This window comes from Barbatula barbatula (assembly GCF_947034865.1).
Source record: "Barbatula barbatula genome assembly, chromosome: 13".
Classification (NCBI taxonomy): Eukaryota; Metazoa; Chordata; class Actinopteri; order Cypriniformes; family Nemacheilidae; genus Barbatula; species Barbatula barbatula.
Window position 1 is genome coordinate 23,955,921 of NC_136776.1, and position 20,522 is coordinate 23,976,442.

The 20,522-nt window shown below is 42.8% G+C and overlaps 4 protein-coding genes across 5 annotated transcripts; 2 read left to right on the top strand and 2 right to left on the bottom strand.

Annotated features, from left to right (window-relative positions):
- The first annotated feature begins 106 nt into the window (after positions 1-106).
- dram2b (DNA-damage regulated autophagy modulator 2b) lies at positions 107-2,545 on the top strand. Its single transcript, XM_079470709.1, has 8 exons — positions 107-294; positions 830-1,100; positions 1,176-1,243; positions 1,322-1,464; positions 1,531-1,708; positions 1,778-1,860; positions 1,942-2,034; positions 2,107-2,545. The coding sequence occupies exons 2-8, from the start codon at positions 970-972 to the stop codon at positions 2,212-2,214; spliced, it is 804 nt and encodes a 267-aa protein (XP_079326835.1). The 5' UTR covers positions 107-294; positions 830-969; the 3' UTR covers positions 2,215-2,545.
- dennd2db (DENN/MADD domain containing 2Db) lies at positions 2,255-10,331 on the bottom strand. Of its 2 annotated transcripts, none has more exons than XM_079470707.1 (13): positions 10,061-10,331; positions 9,421-9,506; positions 9,104-9,279; positions 8,917-9,029; positions 8,496-8,565; positions 8,323-8,400; positions 6,685-6,825; positions 6,471-6,619; positions 6,218-6,389; positions 6,058-6,108; positions 4,877-4,958; positions 4,558-4,794; positions 2,255-2,839 (listed from the first exon to the last, which is right to left on the bottom strand). In XM_079470707.1, exons 2-13 carry the CDS (start codon positions 9,473-9,475, stop codon positions 2,754-2,756), a joined length of 1,410 nt encoding a protein of 469 aa, XP_079326833.1. In that variant the 5' UTR covers positions 9,476-9,506; positions 10,061-10,331; the 3' UTR covers positions 2,255-2,753. The 2 variants fall into 2 exon arrangements, with proteins under 2 accessions (XP_079326833.1, XP_079326834.1); XM_079470708.1 differs by lacking the exon at positions 10,061-10,331 and adding an exon at positions 9,591-10,058 and having other exon boundaries at positions 2,536-2,839.
- A 1,250-nt stretch (positions 10,332-11,581) lies between these two features.
- LOC306902592 (transmembrane protein 263) lies at positions 11,582-14,029 on the top strand. The gene is made up of 3 exons (XM_079471285.1): positions 11,582-11,757; positions 12,037-12,118; positions 13,350-14,029. The coding sequence occupies exons 1-3, from the start codon at positions 11,749-11,751 to the stop codon at positions 13,634-13,636; spliced, it is 378 nt and encodes a 125-aa protein (XP_079327411.1). The 5' UTR covers positions 11,582-11,748; the 3' UTR covers positions 13,637-14,029.
- A 5-nt stretch (positions 14,030-14,034) lies between these two features.
- On the bottom strand, positions 14,035-19,550 carry cry3b (cryptochrome circadian regulator 3b). The gene is made up of 14 exons (XM_079471286.1): positions 19,417-19,550; positions 18,778-18,947; positions 17,910-18,018; positions 17,691-17,833; positions 17,420-17,604; positions 17,241-17,338; positions 17,005-17,145; positions 16,605-16,916; positions 16,379-16,530; positions 15,811-16,013; positions 15,622-15,735; positions 15,474-15,545; positions 15,314-15,391; positions 14,035-15,241 (listed from the first exon to the last, which is right to left on the bottom strand). Exons 2-14 carry the CDS (start codon positions 18,933-18,935, stop codon positions 15,117-15,119), a joined length of 1,890 nt encoding a protein of 629 aa, XP_079327412.1. The 5' UTR covers positions 18,936-18,947; positions 19,417-19,550; the 3' UTR covers positions 14,035-15,116.
- Between the last annotated feature and the right edge of the window lie 972 nt (positions 19,551-20,522).

A 20,522-nucleotide genomic window follows, 5' to 3' on the forward strand; every position in this document is an offset into this window, starting at 1 on the left:
TTGTTAGTTTTGTGTTTGTCTCGTGTATTTCTTGTTGTTAATTAAACAAATAAATAATCTTCACTGCGCTGGCAAACCGGCGATAAGCGCAACATCCGGGTCTCGTGACGCTTCCCGGAAACACGCCCTCGAGTCCAAAAAGCGGAACATAAACAGCAGAAAAAGAAACTGAAAAGAGATTTGAATCATTTTACGAATAAAAGAAGAAATCAAGTATTTATGTAATAAATATGAGAGGATCTGTACAGTGATTCAGAGAGGATCATAACATGAGATCAACAGGTTGACTGACGGGTAAATCTAATATTTCATAATGTGATAAACATGTCATTGAACAGAACGGCGTAAATATGATAATAAAAGCCTTTAAATATCTTCTGTAATAATATTTACAATTCATTGTTCATTGCTAAAATATTTTTTTAATAAATACAAGAAGAATATTGAATTATATTATATTATAGTATTGTGTAGTATATTTGAAGAGTCAGATCATGTGTTATAATGTCTTAAATACAAACTAACATCTGCAGTTTTATTGATATTGATTGAAATGCACAGTTTTATTATGTAATGTAATATCTCATTTGGACCCAAAGCTTTGTTTAAAATACTATTTGTGTCTCAGGTAGTCCACTTTCTACTTTACAGAGTAAACCAAGTACACAACTACTGTGTTTTTAGTTTATAGAAGTTCACCATCACAGCTAAATCATCTTCAAGCGCTTGACGTCTATTCCCAAACAATCTCTTTCCAATTCAAACGTATGCGTGTAAACATGTGTGTATAAGCGTGTTTCTGTTAAAGTTGTGTGTTGCTTTATCACAGGACCGCCATGTGCTCGCATAAAGAGAAGTGAAACCAGTTCCACCCACAGCACCATCCTCAACCGTCAGATCACACAGCCGACATTGATGTAAAGCGGCGTGCGTCACAGGATCAGACCGGATCGGACCCGTGCATCAGACATGTGGTGGTTTCAGGAGGGTTTGTGCGCTCTGCCCGCCGCGCTGGTGGTGTGGACCGCTGCCACCTTCGTCTTCGCGTACATCACGGCTGTCATACTGAGACACGTGGACCCTCTGGTGCCCTACATCAGGTGAGAGACCCGTGCCGAGCAGACCGAGCGTGCACCCTAGGGCGTGACCTTTGACCCTTGCTCTTTGTCTTACAGTGACACCGGGACAGTAGCACCGGAGCGATGCGTGTTTGGAATCATGCTGAACGTGTCGGCCTTCTTAGGTAGTGGAGCGTGTGTCGACCCTAAATGCGATGACCCCATCGTGACCCTGTGATGATGATGTATCTGTTGTCCGGCAGGTGTGGCTACGATGTACGTGCGCTATAAGCAGGTGCAGGCGCTGATAGACGCGGGCGGCACTCGTCTGCATCTTCTCAACCGCGTGGGCTTCGTGCTGGGCTGCGGCAGCTCTCTCGGCATGTGTGTGGTCGCTAACTTCCAGGTACGCGAGAGCGGAGATAAAACAATTGAATAACGGAAGATGTTCGCTAACGTGTTGTGTTTGCAGAAAACCACTCTGTTCTCCATGCATCTGGTCGGCGCTGTGTTGACGTTCGGCGTCGGCGCTCTCTACATTTTCGCCCAGAGCCTGCTGTCCTATCACATGCAGCCACACATCCACAGTAAAAGCATGTTCTGGACCCGTCTGAGCGTGGGGATGTGGACCTTAGCCAGCATCATCAGCAGTATCCTACATCACAGCAGGGGATTGTGGGATTGAATCTGTCATTGTGTTTTCTCCTTGACTCTGTAAGTGTTTGTTTCGTCTGTTATCATGTACAGCACGTTACCTGGAGTAGAAGTCAACAAGAAGTTACACTGGACCCCTGGAGAACCTGTGAGTGTGTGATGCGTCAGAAGTGTGTGTGTGTGTGTGTGTTAGGAGTGTGTGATCATGTGTGTGTGTGTGTTTTGATAGGGTTACACGCCTCACATCATCAGCACCATCTCTGAATGGTCTCTGGCTCTGTCCTTCATCAGCTTCTTCCTCACGTACATCAGAGACTTTAAGGTAAAACATCACGCACACGCTTGATGAACACGTCTATGAGTGTGTCACACATGTATTTGTTTGTGTGCGCAGAAGATCAACCTGAGAGCGGAGGCGGAGCTTCACAGCGATCACCTGTATCCCTCTCCTCTACATCATAGGCCTGCGGAGACCTCACCACTGCTGGCCGGGAGCATCTGAGAGTCCAGCAGGGGGCAGCAACACTCAGGGTCGCACACTTCACACTTACGTGTATTACATCATCACTCGAAGTGTCAAAGTCAACTTTAATATAGAAGAATACAGTTTTATTCTACATGTCGAGTGTTTCCTTTTGTTTTATATCTTGATATTAATGTTAATTTCTTACTTTTTTAATGACCTGTTTTCTCATTACTGTAATGCAAAAGATGTTATTATAATGGAGGCGTTTATACATCATGCTACTCATTCACATGTATATATATTCATGTAACATCACGCCTGTTAAAGCACACTTCATTTTCATAAAAAATTATCCGATTTTAAATGTTGTTCATTTCTTTGAATGTTGGGGTGATATGTGAGCAGATGATCTCAATGACTTCATCTTTTATTACATGAACACAAACGTTACGATACAAAACAAACTTAAATATTAACAGACAGTCTGAGGTGTGACAGATAAATGTCTAACTAGACATTAAACACAAGACTTTCACATCAGGAAACATTCGTTTAACACAAACAAACCCACACGTTTAGACGACGACCCCTCGCACAAACGTCTGTGTCTTCTCTCTCTTCCTCCTGTCCTGATACTCCGACACTTTTCTATGAAAGAATCCTGCAATGAAACACAGCAGTGATTCAGTGAGTCACCTTATTTGATTCAATGATTCTTTCGATATGATAGATCGGAGTGATCATAATCATTTAAGAAAACAAGTTTTATTTTGTGTAAAGAAATTGATTTACAGTTCCTCTATATAAAGCAAGAAGTCGTCTCAAAGTAATTTAGCATTTTTATAATTCTAATGATTTATTTGATTATGATCTCATACTTTTTATTATATAAATATTGATAAATTATTACTAATATATATTTTTATGGATAATAACTGATAATAGATAACCATTCAAATATATTGAACATTCATTTTAGGACTTATTCATACTTTTTAATAATTAAATATCGATAAATAATAATTACTAATTATTTGTATAGATAATAACTAATAGTAGATAACATTCAAATATATTGAAAATTAAATAAAAAAAACTATATATATATATATATATATATATACACATTCATACTTATTCATACGTTTTAAGAAATAAATATTGATAAATAATAATGATCATTTTTATCAATTTTAACTAATAATAAGTAAACTTTAAAATATATTAAACCTTCAAAATATGTATTATATATAAAATTTATTTTTATATTCATACTTTTTCATAAATAAACATTGATAAATAATTATTACTTAATTTTTTTTACATAATAATAGACAAAAGGAAAATAATATTATATATTACATTTATTTATTCCACATTACAGCTATATAAATAAGATTTGTTTTGTGGATCTTTAAATAGTCATAAATTGTGATGAAAACATCTTAATGGTTTGAAGTTGTGAGGTCATGAGTTTCTTAAAGTGTTTCTTCAGACCGGCTCTCGCTCATAACAGGTCTTGTGAGATTCCTGCTTACAAGAGTCACAAGAGTTCATGATGTTATCGCTTTAAAACATGAACATTTACATGCAGTGTGTGTTTATAAATGTACACTTTATGGAGTATAAAGGTGTGTGTGTGTGTGTGTTTATAAATGTACACTTTATGGAGTATAAAGGTGTGTGTGTGTGTGTGTGTGTGTGTGTTTATAAATGTACACTTTATGGAGTATAAAGGTGTGTGTGTGTGTGTTTATAAATGTACACTTTATGGAGTATAAAGGTGTGTGTGTGTGTGTTTATAAATGTACACTTTATGGAGTATAAAGGTGTGTGTGTGTGTGTGTGTGTAAATGTACACTTTATGGAGTATAAAGGTGTGTGTGTGTGTGTTTATAAATGTACACTTTATGGAGTATAAAGGTGTGTGTGTGTGTTTATAAATGTACACTTTATGGAGTATAAAGGTGTGTGTGTGTGTGTGTGTGTGTAAATGTACACTTTATGGAGTATAAAGGTGTGTGTGTGTGTGTTTATAAATGTACACTTTATGGAGTATAAAGGTGTGTGTGTGTGTTTATAAATGTACACTTTATGGAGTATAAAGGTGTGTGTGTGTGTGTGTGTGTTTATAAATGTACACTTTATGGAGTATAAAGGTGTGTGTGTGTGTGTGTGTGTTTATAAATGTACACTTTATGGAGTATAAAGGTGTGTGTGTGTGTGTGTGTGTTTATAAATGTACACTTTATGGAGTATAAAGGTGTGTGTGTGTGTGTGTGTGTTTATAAATGTACACTTTATGGAGTATAAAGGTGTGTGTGTGTGTGTGTGTGTTTATAAATGTACACTTTATGGAGTATAAAGGTGTTTGTGTACCGTTGGGGTTGGTCTGCGTCTCCTCCTCCTGTATGAACAGATCAAACATCTGCGTCTGGATGAAGTGCGTGACAAAGCAGAGATGAGATTTGTGTTCCAGGTCTTTCAGGAAAGATTTCTTCTGGAACTGCCGGCCGCCGCCGCCGCAGCGTTTGAAGTGTTGGGAGAAATGACCGACGCTTCTGATGAAGACCAGGAGAAACGCCTCTGACACAAGCCTGTTGAGTTCATCTGTGCCTGACACAACAACAGGAACATCAGCCGCTTTACTGGAAACTCATATCTCACACTGACCTGTGCGTGTGCGTGATGAACTTACAGGCATTGTGTTTGCGTGCAGACAGCGCGAGCAACACTTCCTCCTTCAGTTTGACTGGCAAGATAGACTCCTCATCTCCTAACTGAGGCGACACACACACACATCACTGGACATGAACTAAAACACAACTACACACTGAGAGATGACAAGTGTGTCTATGACTCTCTCCATCCATTTGTATACTGTATCTGTCTGTCTCAGCGTTCATCTGTCTATCATCTGTCTTGTGAAGTGTGTGTGTGTGTGTGTGTGTGTGTGTGTCATGAAGTGTGTGTGTGTGTGTGTGTCATGAAGTGTGTGTGTGTGTGTGTGTGTGTGTGTGTGTGTGATGAAGTGTGTGTGTGTGTCATGAAGTGTGTGTGTGTGTGTGTGTGTGATGAAGTGTGTGTGTGATGAAGTGTGTGTGTGTGTGTGTGTGTGATGAAGTGTGTGTGTGTGTGTGTGTGTGTGTGTGTGTGTGTGTGTCATGAAGTGTGTGTGTGTGTGTGTGTGTGTGTGTGTCATGAAGTGTGTGTGTGTGTGTGTGTGTGTGTCATGAAGTGTGTGTGTCATGAAGTGTGTGTGTGTGTCATGAAGTGTGTGTGTGTGTGTGATGAAGTGTGTGTGTGTGTGTGTGTGTGTGTGATGAAGTGTGTGTGTGTGTGTGTGTGTGTGTGTGTGTGTGTGTGTGTGTGTGTCATGAAGTGTGTGTGTGTGTGTGTGTGTGTGTGTGTGTGTGTGTGTGTGTGTGTGTGTGTGTGTGTGATGAAGTGTGTGTGTGTGTGTGTGTGTGTGTGATGAAGTGTGTGTGTGTGTGTGTGTGATGAAGTGTGTGTGTGTGTGTGTGTGTGTGTGATGAAGTGTGTGTGTGTGTGTGTGTGATGAAGTGTGTGTGTGTGTGTGTGTGTGTGATGAAGTGTGTGTGTGTGTGTGTGTGTGTGTGATGAAGTGTGTGTGTGTGTGTGTGTGTGTGTGTGTGTGTGTGTGTGTGTGTGTGTGTGTGTGTGTGTGTGATGAAGTGTGTGTGTGTGTGTGTGTGTGTGTGATGAAGTGTGTGTGTGTGTGTGTGTGTGTGTGTGATGAAGTGTGTGTGTGTGTGTGTGTGTGTGTGTGTGTGTGTGTCATGAAGTGTGTGTCATGAAGTGTGTGTGTGTGTGTGTGTGTGTGATGAAGTGTGTGTGTGTGTGTGGTGTTAAACTCACTTTTGTGATGAATTTTGTTTTGGCTCCATTCGACAGATCAACAATCAGCAGCTATGAGACACAAACACAAGAGAGAATCTTCATGTGTTTACACAAAGTAAGAGCCTGAATGATTGATGATGTTTATATAAAGTGAGAAACATGTGTTGTGTATCCTGACATCACTGCGATCCGTGACGAGCTCCAGCATGTTCTTCTGAACGCCCAGCAGATACGGCGTCGGTGCAGAACACACGTCGATCAGAACTTTAGGAACGATGGAGATGAACGTGTGCTGCCAGACGAACGGATACAAGAGAGCCGCTACAGCGTGAAGAACCTGAGAGAGAGTGCTGAACACACAAAACACAATATGATCAATATGATCAACATACAGACATCTATTCTGAATTCTGATTGGCCGTTCTGATCACCTGAGCTCCTCTGAGATGAAGACGATTCGCCGTTCCATCACCGCAGCGGTGAACACCAGCAGCACCTCTTCATCCGTCAGACAGCGGAAGAGCGTGTGAAAGTCCACGTGTTCCAGCCAGGAGTCGGCCGGTCGAGTTAAGCTGATGACCTGAGACCAGACGAGACGTGATGAGATGATGTGAGACTGATGGAGCGAGTGTTTGTGAGATGTACCTCTGTTCCAGACTCGGGGATGAAGCTCTTGATCTTGACGGTGCTCCCGGGCGCCGGCAGAGGAGATTCACGCAGTCTCTGCATGAAGGGATAAATCATGGCCTTTGATTTCTGACTTCTCTTCTCCACCTCATCAAAAATCTACAAACACAAACATTCACACTCAGAACCTGTATGATCAGATCTGAGGTGTGACTTCAGGAGAAATACAGAAATGTGAGGAACGTGACTTAACGCAGTAAGAATGTTGAGTTGAGTGTTTGAAGAATCTTTCTGACGTCAGGATGAGTAAACCTGAGACAGAATGTTTGTTTCTCGGCTGTTCTTTATCACTCACCATCTGAGAGTTTGTGCACTTCCTGTTTCATTACAGATGTGTGTGCCAGCCACTGTTTACATTCAACAAACAACATTCACTTTTCAGCAACATTCAAAACAGATGAACAGACAGACATGAACAGACAGACATGAACAGACAGACATGAACAGACAGACATGAACAGACAGACATGAACAGACAGACATGAACAGACAGACATGAACAGACAGACATGAACAGACAGACATGAACAGACAGACATGAACAGACAGACATGAACAGACAGACATGAACAGACAGACATGAACAGACAGACAAGAACAGACAGACATGAACAGACAGACATGAACAGACAGACATGAACAGACAGACATGAACAGACAGACATGAACAGACAGACATGAACAGACAGACATGAACAGACAGACATGAACAGACAGACATGAACAGACAGACATGAACAGACAGACATGAACAGACAGACATGAACAGACAGACAAGAACAGACAGACATGAACAGACAGACATGAACAGACAGACATGAACAGACAGACATGAACAGACAGACATGAACAGACAGACAGACATGAACAGACAGACATGAACAGACAGACATGAACAGACAGACATGAACAGACAGACATGAACAGACAGACATGAACAGACAGACATGAACAGACAGACATGAACAGACAGACAAGAACAGACAGACATGAACAGACAGACATGAACAGACAGACATGAACAGACAGACATGAACAGACAGACATGAACAGACAGACATGAACAGACAGACATGAACAGACAGACAAGAACAGACAGACATGAACAGACAGACATGAACAGACAGACAGACATGAACAGACAGACAGACATGAACAGACAGACATGAACAGACAGACATGAACAGACAGACATGAACAGACAGACAAGAACAGACAGACATGAACAGACAGACATGAACAGACAGACAGACATGAACAGACAGACAGACATGAACAGACAGACAGACATGAACAGACAGACAGACATGAACAGACAGACATGAACAGACAGACATGAACAGACAGACATGAACAGACAGACAGACATGAACAGACAGACATGAACAGACAGACATGAACAGACAGACATGAACAGACAGACATGAACAGACAGACATGAACAGACAGACATGAACAGACAGACATGAACAGACAGACATGAACAGACAGACATGAACAGACAGACAAGAACAGACAGACATGAACAGACAGACATGAACAGACAGACATGAACAGACAGACATGAACAGACAGACATGAACAGACGCTTCTGACCTGTGAGAAGAGTCCGAAACAGGCCACCCGGCTGATGATGCAGTACGCTTCAAGAGTTCGAGCACCTGATCCATTGGGCTGCAGATCATTACGACATCATCATCATCATCATCATCATCATCATAACACACATGATTTATAATGATGACAGAGAAGATTGAAGTGATCTTCACCAGTAATCTCCTGCAGTAACCGTTCCTCCTGCTGCCATCAACTTCAGTCAAAACAAACGAGAACGTCTCGCTGTCAATCAAGAAAACACAACTCAACATCGTTCTCTCTCTCTCTTGTGTGTGTGTGAGTTATAAGAGGACAACTTGGGATGTCTAAAAAGAGGATGTGAGTGTTTCTTCAGTGAAACAGAAGATATTTAGAGAAATGTCTCAGTCAATGGAGATCAGTGTTATTGGATGATCAACATCTCTTCTGTCTGATGATGTCACATGAGGAATGTGCTTCAAGGGGGTTTTGTATGAAAGCCAGAAGTGTGTTGTGTTGTATCCTCACGGCACACAATGACGACGCACAACACAAACAATCAAGTGTTCATGATGACAGAAAGCAGAAGTGTGTGTGTGTGTGTGTGTGTGTTACCTGCAGTACTGTGTGAGAGGAGCCCAGTTGATGCCCTCTGGAAAGCAGAAGAGATGAACGGCTTTCATGCATCGCTCCTCTTCCTCACGCTGCAGACGACCCATCACCTCACGCTACACACACACACACACACATCAGTACACACGCTGTCGTGTGTGTGTGTGTGTGTGTGTGTGTGTATCCTGACCTTTGGGAACTGATATGTGATCTGAGGTTCATAACCATCTCCATCTCTCCTCTTCTTCAGACTGACCACCAGGAGATACTCAAAGAACCGCTGACCCATGTGTGTCCGGTCACGAGCTGATGCGGGCGCTGCGCTCGTCTGCACCGTCTGATGTGTGCTCAGGTCTGACACCCCCTCTGACACATCACACACAAACGGTCATACAAATATATACAATTATCTGAATGTCAAGAGTCACACACACAAAACACGCACACATGCAGGCACACAAGCACACACACACACGCAGTGCAAGTGTGTGTGTTTGTGTGTCTCACTGGCTCTATGAAGTTTCTCCTGTAGTGTTGTGAACATTGAGCTGATTTTCTTCATCGTTCCGTCTGTCTGACACACAGAATATCACCTAGAAACACACAACAGCGTCAACACAAACACACACGAGTGGAAACACTCAAGAATGTTCCAGTGATTCACTTTCAAAAATTACCGTCAAACAGACCGAAAGACCCTTGAACTCTTGAGGAAATGAGTCTTTGTGTAAATGGGTCACGTCTTGCTTTCACTCTCATTTAATTCTTGACAACAGCACACAAACACACACTCATACACACACACACACTCATACACACACATACACACACACACTCATACACACACATACACACACACACACACACACACACACACACACACTCACTCACTCACACACATTTGAACAATGATCTTTATTTGACACAGAAAGTGTTAAATCAACCCGTCCATCATTCATACACGTTAACTTAACTAAATATCACATTTACACACACACACACACACACACACACAGATGTTTAGCATTAAGTGTATTTGTGTAGTGTTTGTGTTTGTCATCTGTGAGTGTTGTATATTTAGGGTGTGTAATTATTGGTGTGTGTGTGTGTGTGTGTGTTGTTGTGTTTATAGTGTCTGAATACTCACAGTTTGATGAAGTGTGTAGCTGATATCTGTCGTTGTTCATCTGTCTGATACACAAACACAAACTGTCAGTGAAGCTCAACTCATCTGAACAAACACACGTGCGGTCGATGGGCGGAGTCGCAATGCTAAGACACGCCCACCCTCGGCCCCGCATCTGAAGTTTATTAAGAACATGACGGAGATTAATTGTATGCGATCATGTTTTTAATCAACTGACATTAATTAATGATCGTGTGTATCTATCTGTTGATATCGCGTGTGTTCGGGCTCCACCCGGCGGTCACACGCGGAGTTCACACATGACCTCATCGTCATCAGATATCTGCTTTTTCTTCAAAGACAAACATCATATCTGTGAATTAAATTAAATCAACTGTGTGGGTTTACTGTGAGATCCAGAAAAGAATAAAAAACAACTTCGACCAGCGGGCGAACAGACATTTATAGATGATTAAATGAAAATTTAAATGATAAGAAATATAAACTAAATGTGAATTTAATGACGTTAAGCGACTCTTACTTGTTTCATTTGATCAAAAATAATGTTTCGCTTTTAATCGTTTTGTGTCAACAGGTGTGTGTGCGCATGCGTACAGGAGCTTCTACTTGAGCACGCGCGGCTCACACGTTTCAGACACGCGCAGAAATCCGCGCTGCGTTGCGTTAATGCGCTCGTGCGGAGATCAAACCTCTTATATCTGTTCGCACATTTACGCGTTTTAAACGTATTAGTTCATTACGCAAAGAAAACATAAACACACCCCTTTAACACGTGAGCGACAGTCACGGTGTCCAATCATACACCGAGAAATGTGAGCAAGTGGGTCTCGACCAATCAGAAAGCGGATTGATGGGTCTTGGGGATGTTTTTCGTCCAATACGACACGAGGGCGGCGAATGATGGCGCGAGGGTTATGTTTACATTGTCATAAATGCATGTTTTTCATATTTTTTCAACCAACAGTTACATAATAAAACAACCAAGAGTCTACAAGACATATGAGAAAGAAGTAAAATGTTAAATGAATTATGTTAAAGCGGCTTTATTGTCTGTACTTTTTATTTAACCTGTTAAAACAATCTTCAGACCCCTGCGTTTTATAAAGTTATAAATACATTAAACAAGCATAGCAAGATAAACAAAAATAAAACACAAACATTATTTTTCCCCTTAAATGTCAACACTTAATTTAGCTAGTCGGTGTTTTTGTGTTTTTTAAAAACATACAAACAACAAAACCATACAGGGGGAAACATATAGATCCTCCTACATCAATATACATAAACCAAAGATGTTTATGGTGTTCAGCGTTTTTGTTTTGAGTTGTCCGGGCGCCGAATTTATACTCATGAATATTAATGTACCACGTGTCCAATCGTTTCCCTTTGATTAGTATCCGTATGTAAATTTATCACCGCGCCCACTTCGCACCGCCTTCTCTTCAACCAATCAAGTTGAAATACGGGACGACGCGTCCCGTTACGTGATTAATATTCATGAGGCGTGTTTTCAGCGTTGTAACGGGATACAAACGCATCCTGGATCGCGCGCTGCGCAGCGCCACGTCGGCAGACACGCACACGCACGCACATCAGACTCCATCTGTGATGATATATCGAGTGATTCTCAGAGGAGTGCGCTGAAATATCAACCTGCACGACACACGAGAGACAGACAGATCACAGTCATGGTGAAGGTGAGATCTCACGCGCTTGTGTTGTGTTTATAAAGTTTGAACTGCTGCTCATTAACACCTGCGCTCTTCATATGTCATGTGCAGGAACATTAACCTGCATTAAAGTGTTTTCAGTGTCACGGTTTGTGTGCACATGTGTTGTTCAGAGTGTGTTTGACATGTGCTCATCTCTTATTTCTACTCACAGATCTGACATCTCAAATCATATTGATTGATATCATATTAATTATTAATGATCGTTTGATGTCATTCTCACTGAATGTTTTCTGTTTTCTTTAGATCGTAAATTCAGATGTTCATCTGAGCAACACAACATATGAATCGGAAGAAACACAACACACACACACTGAGCCATCTGCAGGTACACACACACACACACACACACACACTGAGCCTTCTGCAGGTACACACACACACACACACACTGAGCCTTCTGCAGGTACACACACAAACACACACACTGAGCCTTCTGCAGGTACACACACACACACACACACTGAGCCCTCTGCAGGTACACACACACACACAACACACACACACTGAGCCCTCTGCAGGTACACACACACACACACTGAGCCCTCTGCAGGTACACACACACACACACTGAGCCCTCTGCAGGTACACACACACACACACTGAGCCATCTGCAGGTACACACACACACACACACACTGAGCCTTCTGCAGGTACACACACACACACACACACTGAGCCCTCTGCAGGTACACACACACACACAACACACACACACTGAGCCCTCTGCAGGTACACACACACACACACTGAGCCCTCTGCAGGTACACACACACACACAACACACACACACTGAGCCCTCTGCAGGTACACACACACACACACTGAGCCATCTGCAGGTACACACACACACACACACACTGAGCCTTCTGCAGGTACACACACACACACACACTGAGCCCTCTGCAGGTACACACACACACACACACACGCTGAGCCTTCTGCAGGTACACACACACACACACACACACACACACACACACACACACACACACACACACACACACACACACACACACTGAGCCGTCTGCAGGAACACACACACACACTGAGCCTTCTGCAGGTACACACACACACACACACTGAGCCGTCTGCAGGAACACACACACACACACACACACACACTGAGCCGTCTGCAGGAACACACACACACACACACACACTGAGCCGTCTGCAGGAACACACACACACACTGAGCCTTCTGCAGGTACACACACACACACACACAGACACACACACACACACTGAGCCGTCTGCAGGAACACACACACACCACAAAGCAGTTCATGTAACAGTTGTATGTGTGCATGTGTTTGTCCATCGGTGTGTGTGCACATGTGTTTTTGTGTGCGTATTTGTGTGTTATTCTCCCAGGAACACATGACTTCTGCTTTGAGACGTCCTGATGTGTGTTGGGAATTCCTGCTTGTTTTCAGACCAAATATTTGATGATGCAAGAGAGAGCTTTATGTGTACAAGATACACACACACACACACACTGATGTATGATGCTCCTGTGAGATATGTTTGTAGTTGTGGCTTTTTTTTATGTCCATCAGATGGCGGTAAGGAGCACCCTGTAGCTCCGCCCGGGATGATTTGGCGGGTGACCGGCGGCCTTTTCAGTGTCACCAAGGGCGTGGTGGGAGCCACAGTGGGCGGAGTCACATGGCTGGGCAGCAAAAGTCTCGAGATCACCAAATCAGCTGTGACCGCTGTCCCATCTGTGGGTGTTGGCCTTGTGAAAGGCGGAGTTTCTGCGGTGGCAGGAGGCGTGTCCACGGTGGGGTCAACAGTAGCCAATAAAGTGCCGTTTACAGGAAAGAGAAAAGACAAATCCGAGTGAAGACGACGATGATGTCATGCATGAGGACATTTTTCTGACACGTGTTAAGATGATGGAAACGTTCAAGCGATCACCAGCAGACACATTCCACAGGGAGACGTGTTTGAGGGCTTTGATTGATGCTGTTTGCTTTTTCCCCACATCATGCGTTTCAAAGACCAAAGATACATTGATGAGTGATGTTTACTGTTTCTGTCTCATCTCTCGCTCTTGCTGATGTCACTGCCGGTCACGTTTTGTATTATAAACTGCAATATATATTATTTGAATATAATAAAGACATGAAATTTCAGGAAAATGTTTCACTATGTGTTAACTTTGTGACTGACAAACAGCCTTTGTTGATTTTGTGTGTTTGTTAGTTTCAGCCACTATAAAACTTTTGAGACTCAGATTTTGTTAAAATTGTTTTATTTGCAGAAAGAGGAAATTTACAGACTGAGAAACGGAGATGCTGGTAGCATACACCGCTTATGTCCCAATATTCAGTACAAAACGTTTATGTCCAATATTCAAAACTGTACAGGAGAAGAAGTCAAGATTTACTGGATCCGTTTTACGGTGCAAATGAGTTCTAACACACGGCAGAATAAATACAACTGAACAAGAAACCGACTCTACAGAACTACACACAGTTTGGACCTAAATTTGTGACTTCACATCACCATTGTAACAGATGCAGGTGTGTGTGCACATGATTGACAGCACTGATGTGATGGAGTGATCGTCCCTGCTGGAGGTGTTCCTACATTCACATTTCTTTTGTTAATATTCATTCTTTAAAGTTCACAGATAGATTCAGATAGAATGCTTACAATCTGGGTTTATTAATCTTGTTTGAGTCTTGTTGCGCGCACACAATTATTCATAAAACCCTTTTTTAGTCTCTAAATGTCTAGGAAACAATATTTTGATTTTGCATTTGATTTTAAAAATCTATTAATATTAAAATTGTCAAAAACATTTAAAATGTAAAAAATTCTGTGTGCACTGGACGCTTTCTTTAAAATCTTTTTAAAAATAAGTCTCAAAGTACCAGTGAAATAAAAAATTCAAATTCCTTTTTTTCCATGAAATAGTGCAGCATTTATAGTAAATAGTTTATCAATGTGTTTATCAAAATAGTTTATCAATTTGTGTGCCCTCATAATCTTCAGTTAAAATCTGAAAATGCACTTTCCATCTCAAATGATGTATGTTAGACGGCTGGGGCGGAGCATCTGTTAACTCCTCCCCTTCAACTGTCAGTCTGCTACCAGCTCCATTTAAAAAATGTATACATCCAATCAAATCGAAGAGAAAGACAGCAGCCCCGCCCACTCTTTTTCACATTAAAAATTCCATTTTGCACAGAAATGTGTCAAAATCCAGAAGTAAAAATGATCGCAACTTCCGGTTTACCGGGACCTTAAGATCGAATCTGTGTTTATAACACGTTATGGAAACCGTGAAGTGGGTGCAGTTCAGGAAGAGTAGATCGTCAGTTCACTAGGTTTTGACGGACGTCGTCTTGTTGCTGTGCTGTCTGAGTGGAGGAGGAGGGGCCACTGTCATGCCCCGCCTCCCTTTCTCTCTTCCCTGCCCCGCCTCCAACCTGCAAACGTCCTGAAGACACATAGAACAAACATTAAGAAATGAAATCATGGTTCTGATGTCATGTTGAACACTGATTCGTACCCGGTTGATGTGGGATGGGGAACTCGTGGGTGTGGCCTTTTAAACCCCTCTGAATGGCGTAGGGTGATGTACGGTGGCCTGCAGAAGACGAACAGGAAAGAGTTTTTATAAACCTGACTGAAGCCGATCTAAAGTAAAGCAGAGAGGTTTAAGATCTCACTGAGAAGGTGTCGATGTCTCCTGTGTTTGGCTCCCAGCTGCTCGTGAGCGCTCCGCTGTTCTCTAATGCCCTCTGCAGAACAGACTGAGAGTTAACAACTTGCTCGCTCACTTCAACACTCACCCATATAGTTAGTCAGAAGACTTACGGTGTGACGCCGCAGAGCCCCAGGTCCTCTGGAGAGCAGGAGACGACACACTCCCTCCTCGTTCACTCACCCTCGACTCCTCCGTGTGATTGGACGGCACGGTGGCGAGGAGACCTGAAGGACACACGAGATGGAATCAGACATGGAAACAGAGAACGCTCATGTTCTGATATTTAAAGAGGGCCTTACTGAGTCCTCTGTATCTGGAGAGCTGCTGGTAGATCTGTCTCATCCTCTCGATGTTCAGTCGACTGGCCTCCGCGTGGTTCACCATGGGTTTGGGATAATCCACCCCGATCACGCAGCCGGCGGCCTTCTGTACATCCTCTGGGGCGTTCCATGGGTCGTAGATGAACTTGGCTGGATAATCTCGGAAGACAGGTAAATAACGTCTGGAATGAGACGAAGAGATTAAACCCGATTAAATCTTTAGGTTTTGAAGGAATTATATATATTTTTTATATTTGGGCAATAAATATTTACATTTAGACGTTACGTTATTATGTTTAACAACATGTAATGTGATCAAGGCTGTTTTTATGCTAAGTTACATGCTGCTGACTAAAGACATGATGCAAAATGTTTATTTAGTTTCAACAATTTTCTGCATTTTTACTGCAATAACATTTCTGTTATATCACACTGATTTCTCAATATATCATCCAGTCATAAAAAATGTAATAAAACCCGATCTCATTCGACTAATTATTCAAGTTTATAAGCTGATATTCAACAATGTAACCGCGCAGACGCCAACCTGATGAAGTCTCCGTTCGGGTCGATTCTCCGTCCGAAGCCGACGGGACAGTAACAGTGAAAGAACTGCTGAAAGAAAGAGCTACAGGAGTGACAGAGCCAGCTGCCCGCGTTCACGCTCCAGTCTGCGTCCAATAAGAGCTCCTCGAAAACCTGCCGACACACAACACACGTTACACCCGCCCTCACCCCGACACACCCTACCCACAATGCACTGCGGTCCGTACCTTCATGCCCTCCTCCCAGCTGATCCACAGATCTCCACGGGTCAGGAAACAGGCCACGGCGTGACGCGCCAGATGATGAATCCATCCCTCCTGACGCAGTTGAGTCATGATGGCGTCGATCCAGGGGAAACCCGTCTTGGCTTCGGCCCATTTGGCCAGAGCTTCGGCGTTCTTGTCCCACGGGATGCGGATGCAGACGGGGTTTCCCTCCATGCGGTCGAATCGAGGGTTGTTGGTGGCCGCCGTGTAGAAGAACTCCCTCCACAGGATCTTATCGTACAGAGAGACGGAGGGACTGTCGCTCTTCTTCACCTGAGGACACACGCACAATGACAACATTGCTGTCTATGTAGACGCCTCGGGAGGGCGTGTGCATCTGTGTGTGTGCGTCTGTGTTGACCTTTTTATAGAGCTCTGTGAGTTTGTGATAGTAGAGACGGCAGGACAGACAGCCGAAGCGAAGGTACGGACTCAAACCTGGAGGACTCGCCAACAGAAGACTAGAGTTCATCTTGGGCCGCTCGATGTTCTCCCGCCACGCCTGATACACAAACACACACACATCAAGTTTCCGTACACATTACACCGGTGGATTCAGTGTGTTGTGTGCTGCTGGTGTCTGTTGTGTAATCGTACAGCAGTGGAATCGGGTCCTATGTGTCGCTCCATACGCCTCAGCGCCTCTGATTCTCCACCGGGCCAAACAGCCGGAGTCAAATCTTTAGTGTCGAACCCTGAACACACAAACACACAACACACTCAATGCACTTCAGACTGGGTGTGTGGGTGTATTTGTCTATGTGTGTGTGTGTTACCGAGTTCATCCAGTAGTGGCACGCTGTATTTCTGCTGATGGTTTTGACTGACAGGTGTCACACAGTTTCTCATCAGTTCTCTGTTCAGAGGTTCTGCTGGAGGTTCTGGAGGTTCTAGACTGCTCACCAGAGTCTGAAAGTGTTTGTATGTGAGAGGAGGCTGACCGCCGTTCAGCGCTATGATCCTGACACACACACACACACACACGTGTTATTTTAAAGGTGTCACAGGTGTGCAGTGAGTTCTTGATGAAAGTGGTTCTCTCATCACCTGTCCAGGTCATACAGCGTGTGTGAGATCTTCACCTTGACCTCGACTCCAGCTTCACACGCCAGTTTCTTTATCGCGGCGTCTCGCTCCTTCCCGAACGGCTCCGAGTCGCACTCGAACGTCAGCCGAGAGATCTTCCACTCCTGACACACACAGGTGCATTGTGGGAAACAAGCAGACACGAGTGCTGTGATCAGGAGTCAGATGTATATGTGTTACCTTGAAGAGTCGAGGGAAGATGTCTGCCGGCTGACCACGGACCACAAACAGACATGAGTTGAGTTCACGCAGACGAGAGTCCAGATCTTCCAGAGACTGCAGCAGAAACCTCAACACACACAACACAAACATCATCAGAACAGTGTGTGTGTGTGTGTGTGTGTTATGAGCTGCTCAGATTGAGGTCATGAGAGAAGTTTACACACACACACCACCAGCAGAGGGCGAGACAAACAACACACACGGACAGACAGAGCTTCATGTCGTCACGTGCCGGTGTGTCTGGGGTCAGATCAATTTTACACAGACCACGTGTTCACACACACACGCACACACGCACACGTGTTTAATGGGGGTCTTTCTGTAGTAATAATGAATTGTATACCGTATAAACTGAAGACTGTAGCTTTTATCATCATGACAACCAAAAAACTGTCCCCTCAAGATCAAACATGCTCCAGTGACTTACTGACATTGTTTTGATATACACACATACACACACGAGATGGGAGGGAACAAATCATCTCCGAACACTGTATTCGTCCGCCATCTCTCTCTCTCTGGTGACATCATAATCTGTGGCAGGGGCGAGTCAGGAACAGCGTGTTCTCTCTCTCACTCAGAGTATCACGTGAAAAAATGAGAAACTGGTGCTGAGCTCACTTTAAAAGTAGGTCGTTCCCCCGGCAACCCATGACAAAAAGAAACCTAGGTGCCATGACCCCCCCCCATCCCATCCCATCCCACCCCACAACGACAGAAATACCAGAATGCATCACGTTTAATAAACAGAACCCATGAGAATATATTCTGAATGCTAATGAGGTGATTTGAATGTTTGTGGTCACGTGGTCCAGGTGTCACTCACCTCCATCGGTTCACACCGAGGTTGGATGCCCCGGCGAACCAGGGGTCCAGGAAGTAGACGCAGCGCAGCGTGTCGGCCCCCTTCACTGCCTCCAGCAGGGCCGGGTTGTCATGGAGACGCAGTCCCTTCCTGAACCAATGGATGGAGTTCACTGGCATGATGCGGCAGAACTGCAAAACAACAGGTCAAAGTTTAACAGAAGATCTAAAGCACATTGTCTTGTAGAAAGAAACCACAGCATTCATGCAATACAACTACAACAGTTGTGAATGAAAAAAGATAACAATATTACAGTCTTATTTATATTTGGATTAAACAAAGTATTCATACATAAATATAAACCTACATTGCTAGTCCTACGACTTTGAAACGTTTTTATTATTAAAAACAATAAATGTTGAATTATTTCCGACATATTTTATATTAATGTTGTATAATAATGTTAAATACATTAGACGGTCCCATACCGACCAAGTACTTTAACGCGAGTTTAATGTCAAATGCAACCTCACATTATATTTAAACTCAATTAAATAACGTGGATTTTAATAAATGGGTCATCGTGACTTTATGTAACATTTATTTATCTTTATATTCCATGAATACGCGCTCGCGCGTGTGTTATAAAACATCACTCACCTCAGGTGTTATCAGAACCGAAGACTGACTTTATGAAGTGAGAAAATCATGTCAGATTAGAAGAAGATCCGAACACTGCAGTCCGATCTACACACAGAAATCAGACCCGGCGCTGTTTCATAACACTGATGCCCACTGCGCATGCGTCAACAAGCGTAATCCAGCGCGGGGGAAGACACTAACACACTAGACTGACGCTTCATCTGCTTTTATAATAGTTATAAACATAGACCTGCGATTGTTCAACTTTATATACGTGTTATATGATGTACATGATAATATGCATATGGAAAAAAGTGTTAATGATGATTACAGTTTTTCTCAATTGTTTACACACATTTTCTGAAAGCATGCCACATATTCTCAGAACTCTACACACAAATCAAAAAACACAAACACAATGGGCAAAACCCCTCAATTCTCCTGCAAAATGAAACTTTAGATTCAAAACAATGTTCTTTCTTCTCAAAATGGTATTTTGTTTTCAAATGACAAACACAAACCATCATATGAATAAACGTTTATAAGAACCAGTTGAACACTGATGTGCTCTTTATAAAACACTTCTCCATTCATCATAATGACTTTGCTCTTTATTTGGTTCAGTGTTACACTTACTACAGACAGTACATATATAAGTGTGTTGTCAAATATTTTTAGTATATATATATATATAAAATAGTTTTTATAGTCAGAACACACAAATACACAATAACAAATATATTTTCTTTTTCCAACAAAGATAATGTACAGTGTACATCCCAACCAATGCAAAGTTGCACATACAGTGGTGTACATACAAAACAATAGAAGAATTGACTGTATACAGTTACAGTAAAAAAATGTGCTGCATCTTCTCTTGGGTTTGGGTCTGACCACAGCACCTCATCCACATCACAAGCAATGTTTTTCAGTCCAGCCATGAAAATCATCAGCTGCTATATCTCGACATGCATCTTCCATAGCTTGGAGAAGGGGTATAGGCGTTTGTGACAGGTGTTTACACATGTGATGAGTCAGTGTGGATATTTGAATGGCAGTGTGTTCCTTGTGAAAGAGATTTTTCTGCCCGAAAATTGTGCCAAATGCAGAGAATTGTGTGTAGT

What these genes read in the sequence shown, in the direction of transcription:
- dram2b (XM_079470709.1), top strand. Translation starts at nt 970, where the DNA reads ATGTGGTGGTTTCAGGAGGGTTTGTGCGCTCTGCCCGCCGCGCTGGTG. An exon ending in GTGTGGTCGCTAACTTCCAG is followed by an intron (nt 1,465 to 1,530) that starts GTACGCGAGAGC and finishes TTGTGTTTGCAG; the next exon opens with AAAACCACTCTGTTCTCCAT. An exon ending in ACTGGACCCCTGGAGAACCT is followed by an intron (nt 1,861 to 1,941) that starts GTGAGTGTGTGA and finishes GTGTTTTGATAG; the next exon opens with GGTTACACGCCTCACATCAT.
- dennd2db (XM_079470707.1), bottom strand. Translation starts at nt 9,475, where the DNA reads ATGAAGAAAATCAGCTCAATGTTCACAACACTACAGGAGAAACTTCAT. An exon ending in GTTTCGGACTCTTCTCACAG is followed by an intron (nt 6,826 to 8,322) that starts GTCAGAAGCGTC and finishes TTGTGTTTGTAG; the next exon opens with ATTTTTGATGAGGTGGAGAA. An exon ending in TGCACGCAAACACAATGCCT is followed by an intron (nt 4,795 to 4,876) that starts GTAAGTTCATCA and finishes TTGTTGTGTCAG; the next exon opens with GCACAGATGAACTCAACAGG.
- LOC306902592 (XM_079471285.1), top strand. An exon ending in ACACACTGAGCCATCTGCAG is followed by an intron (nt 12,119 to 13,349) that starts GTACACACACAC and finishes TATGTCCATCAG; the next exon opens with ATGGCGGTAAGGAGCACCCT.
- cry3b (XM_079471286.1), bottom strand. Translation starts at nt 18,935, where the DNA reads ATGCCAGTGAACTCCATCCATTGGTTCAGGAAGGGACTGCGTCTCCAT. An exon ending in TAGGACCCGATTCCACTGCT is followed by an intron (nt 17,146 to 17,240) that starts GTACGATTACAC and finishes TTTGTGTATCAG; the next exon opens with GCGTGGCGGGAGAACATCGA. An exon ending in CTCCAGATACAGAGGACTCA is followed by an intron (nt 15,736 to 15,810) that starts GTAAGGCCCTCT and finishes TGTGTCCTTCAG; the next exon opens with GTCTCCTCGCCACCGTGCCG.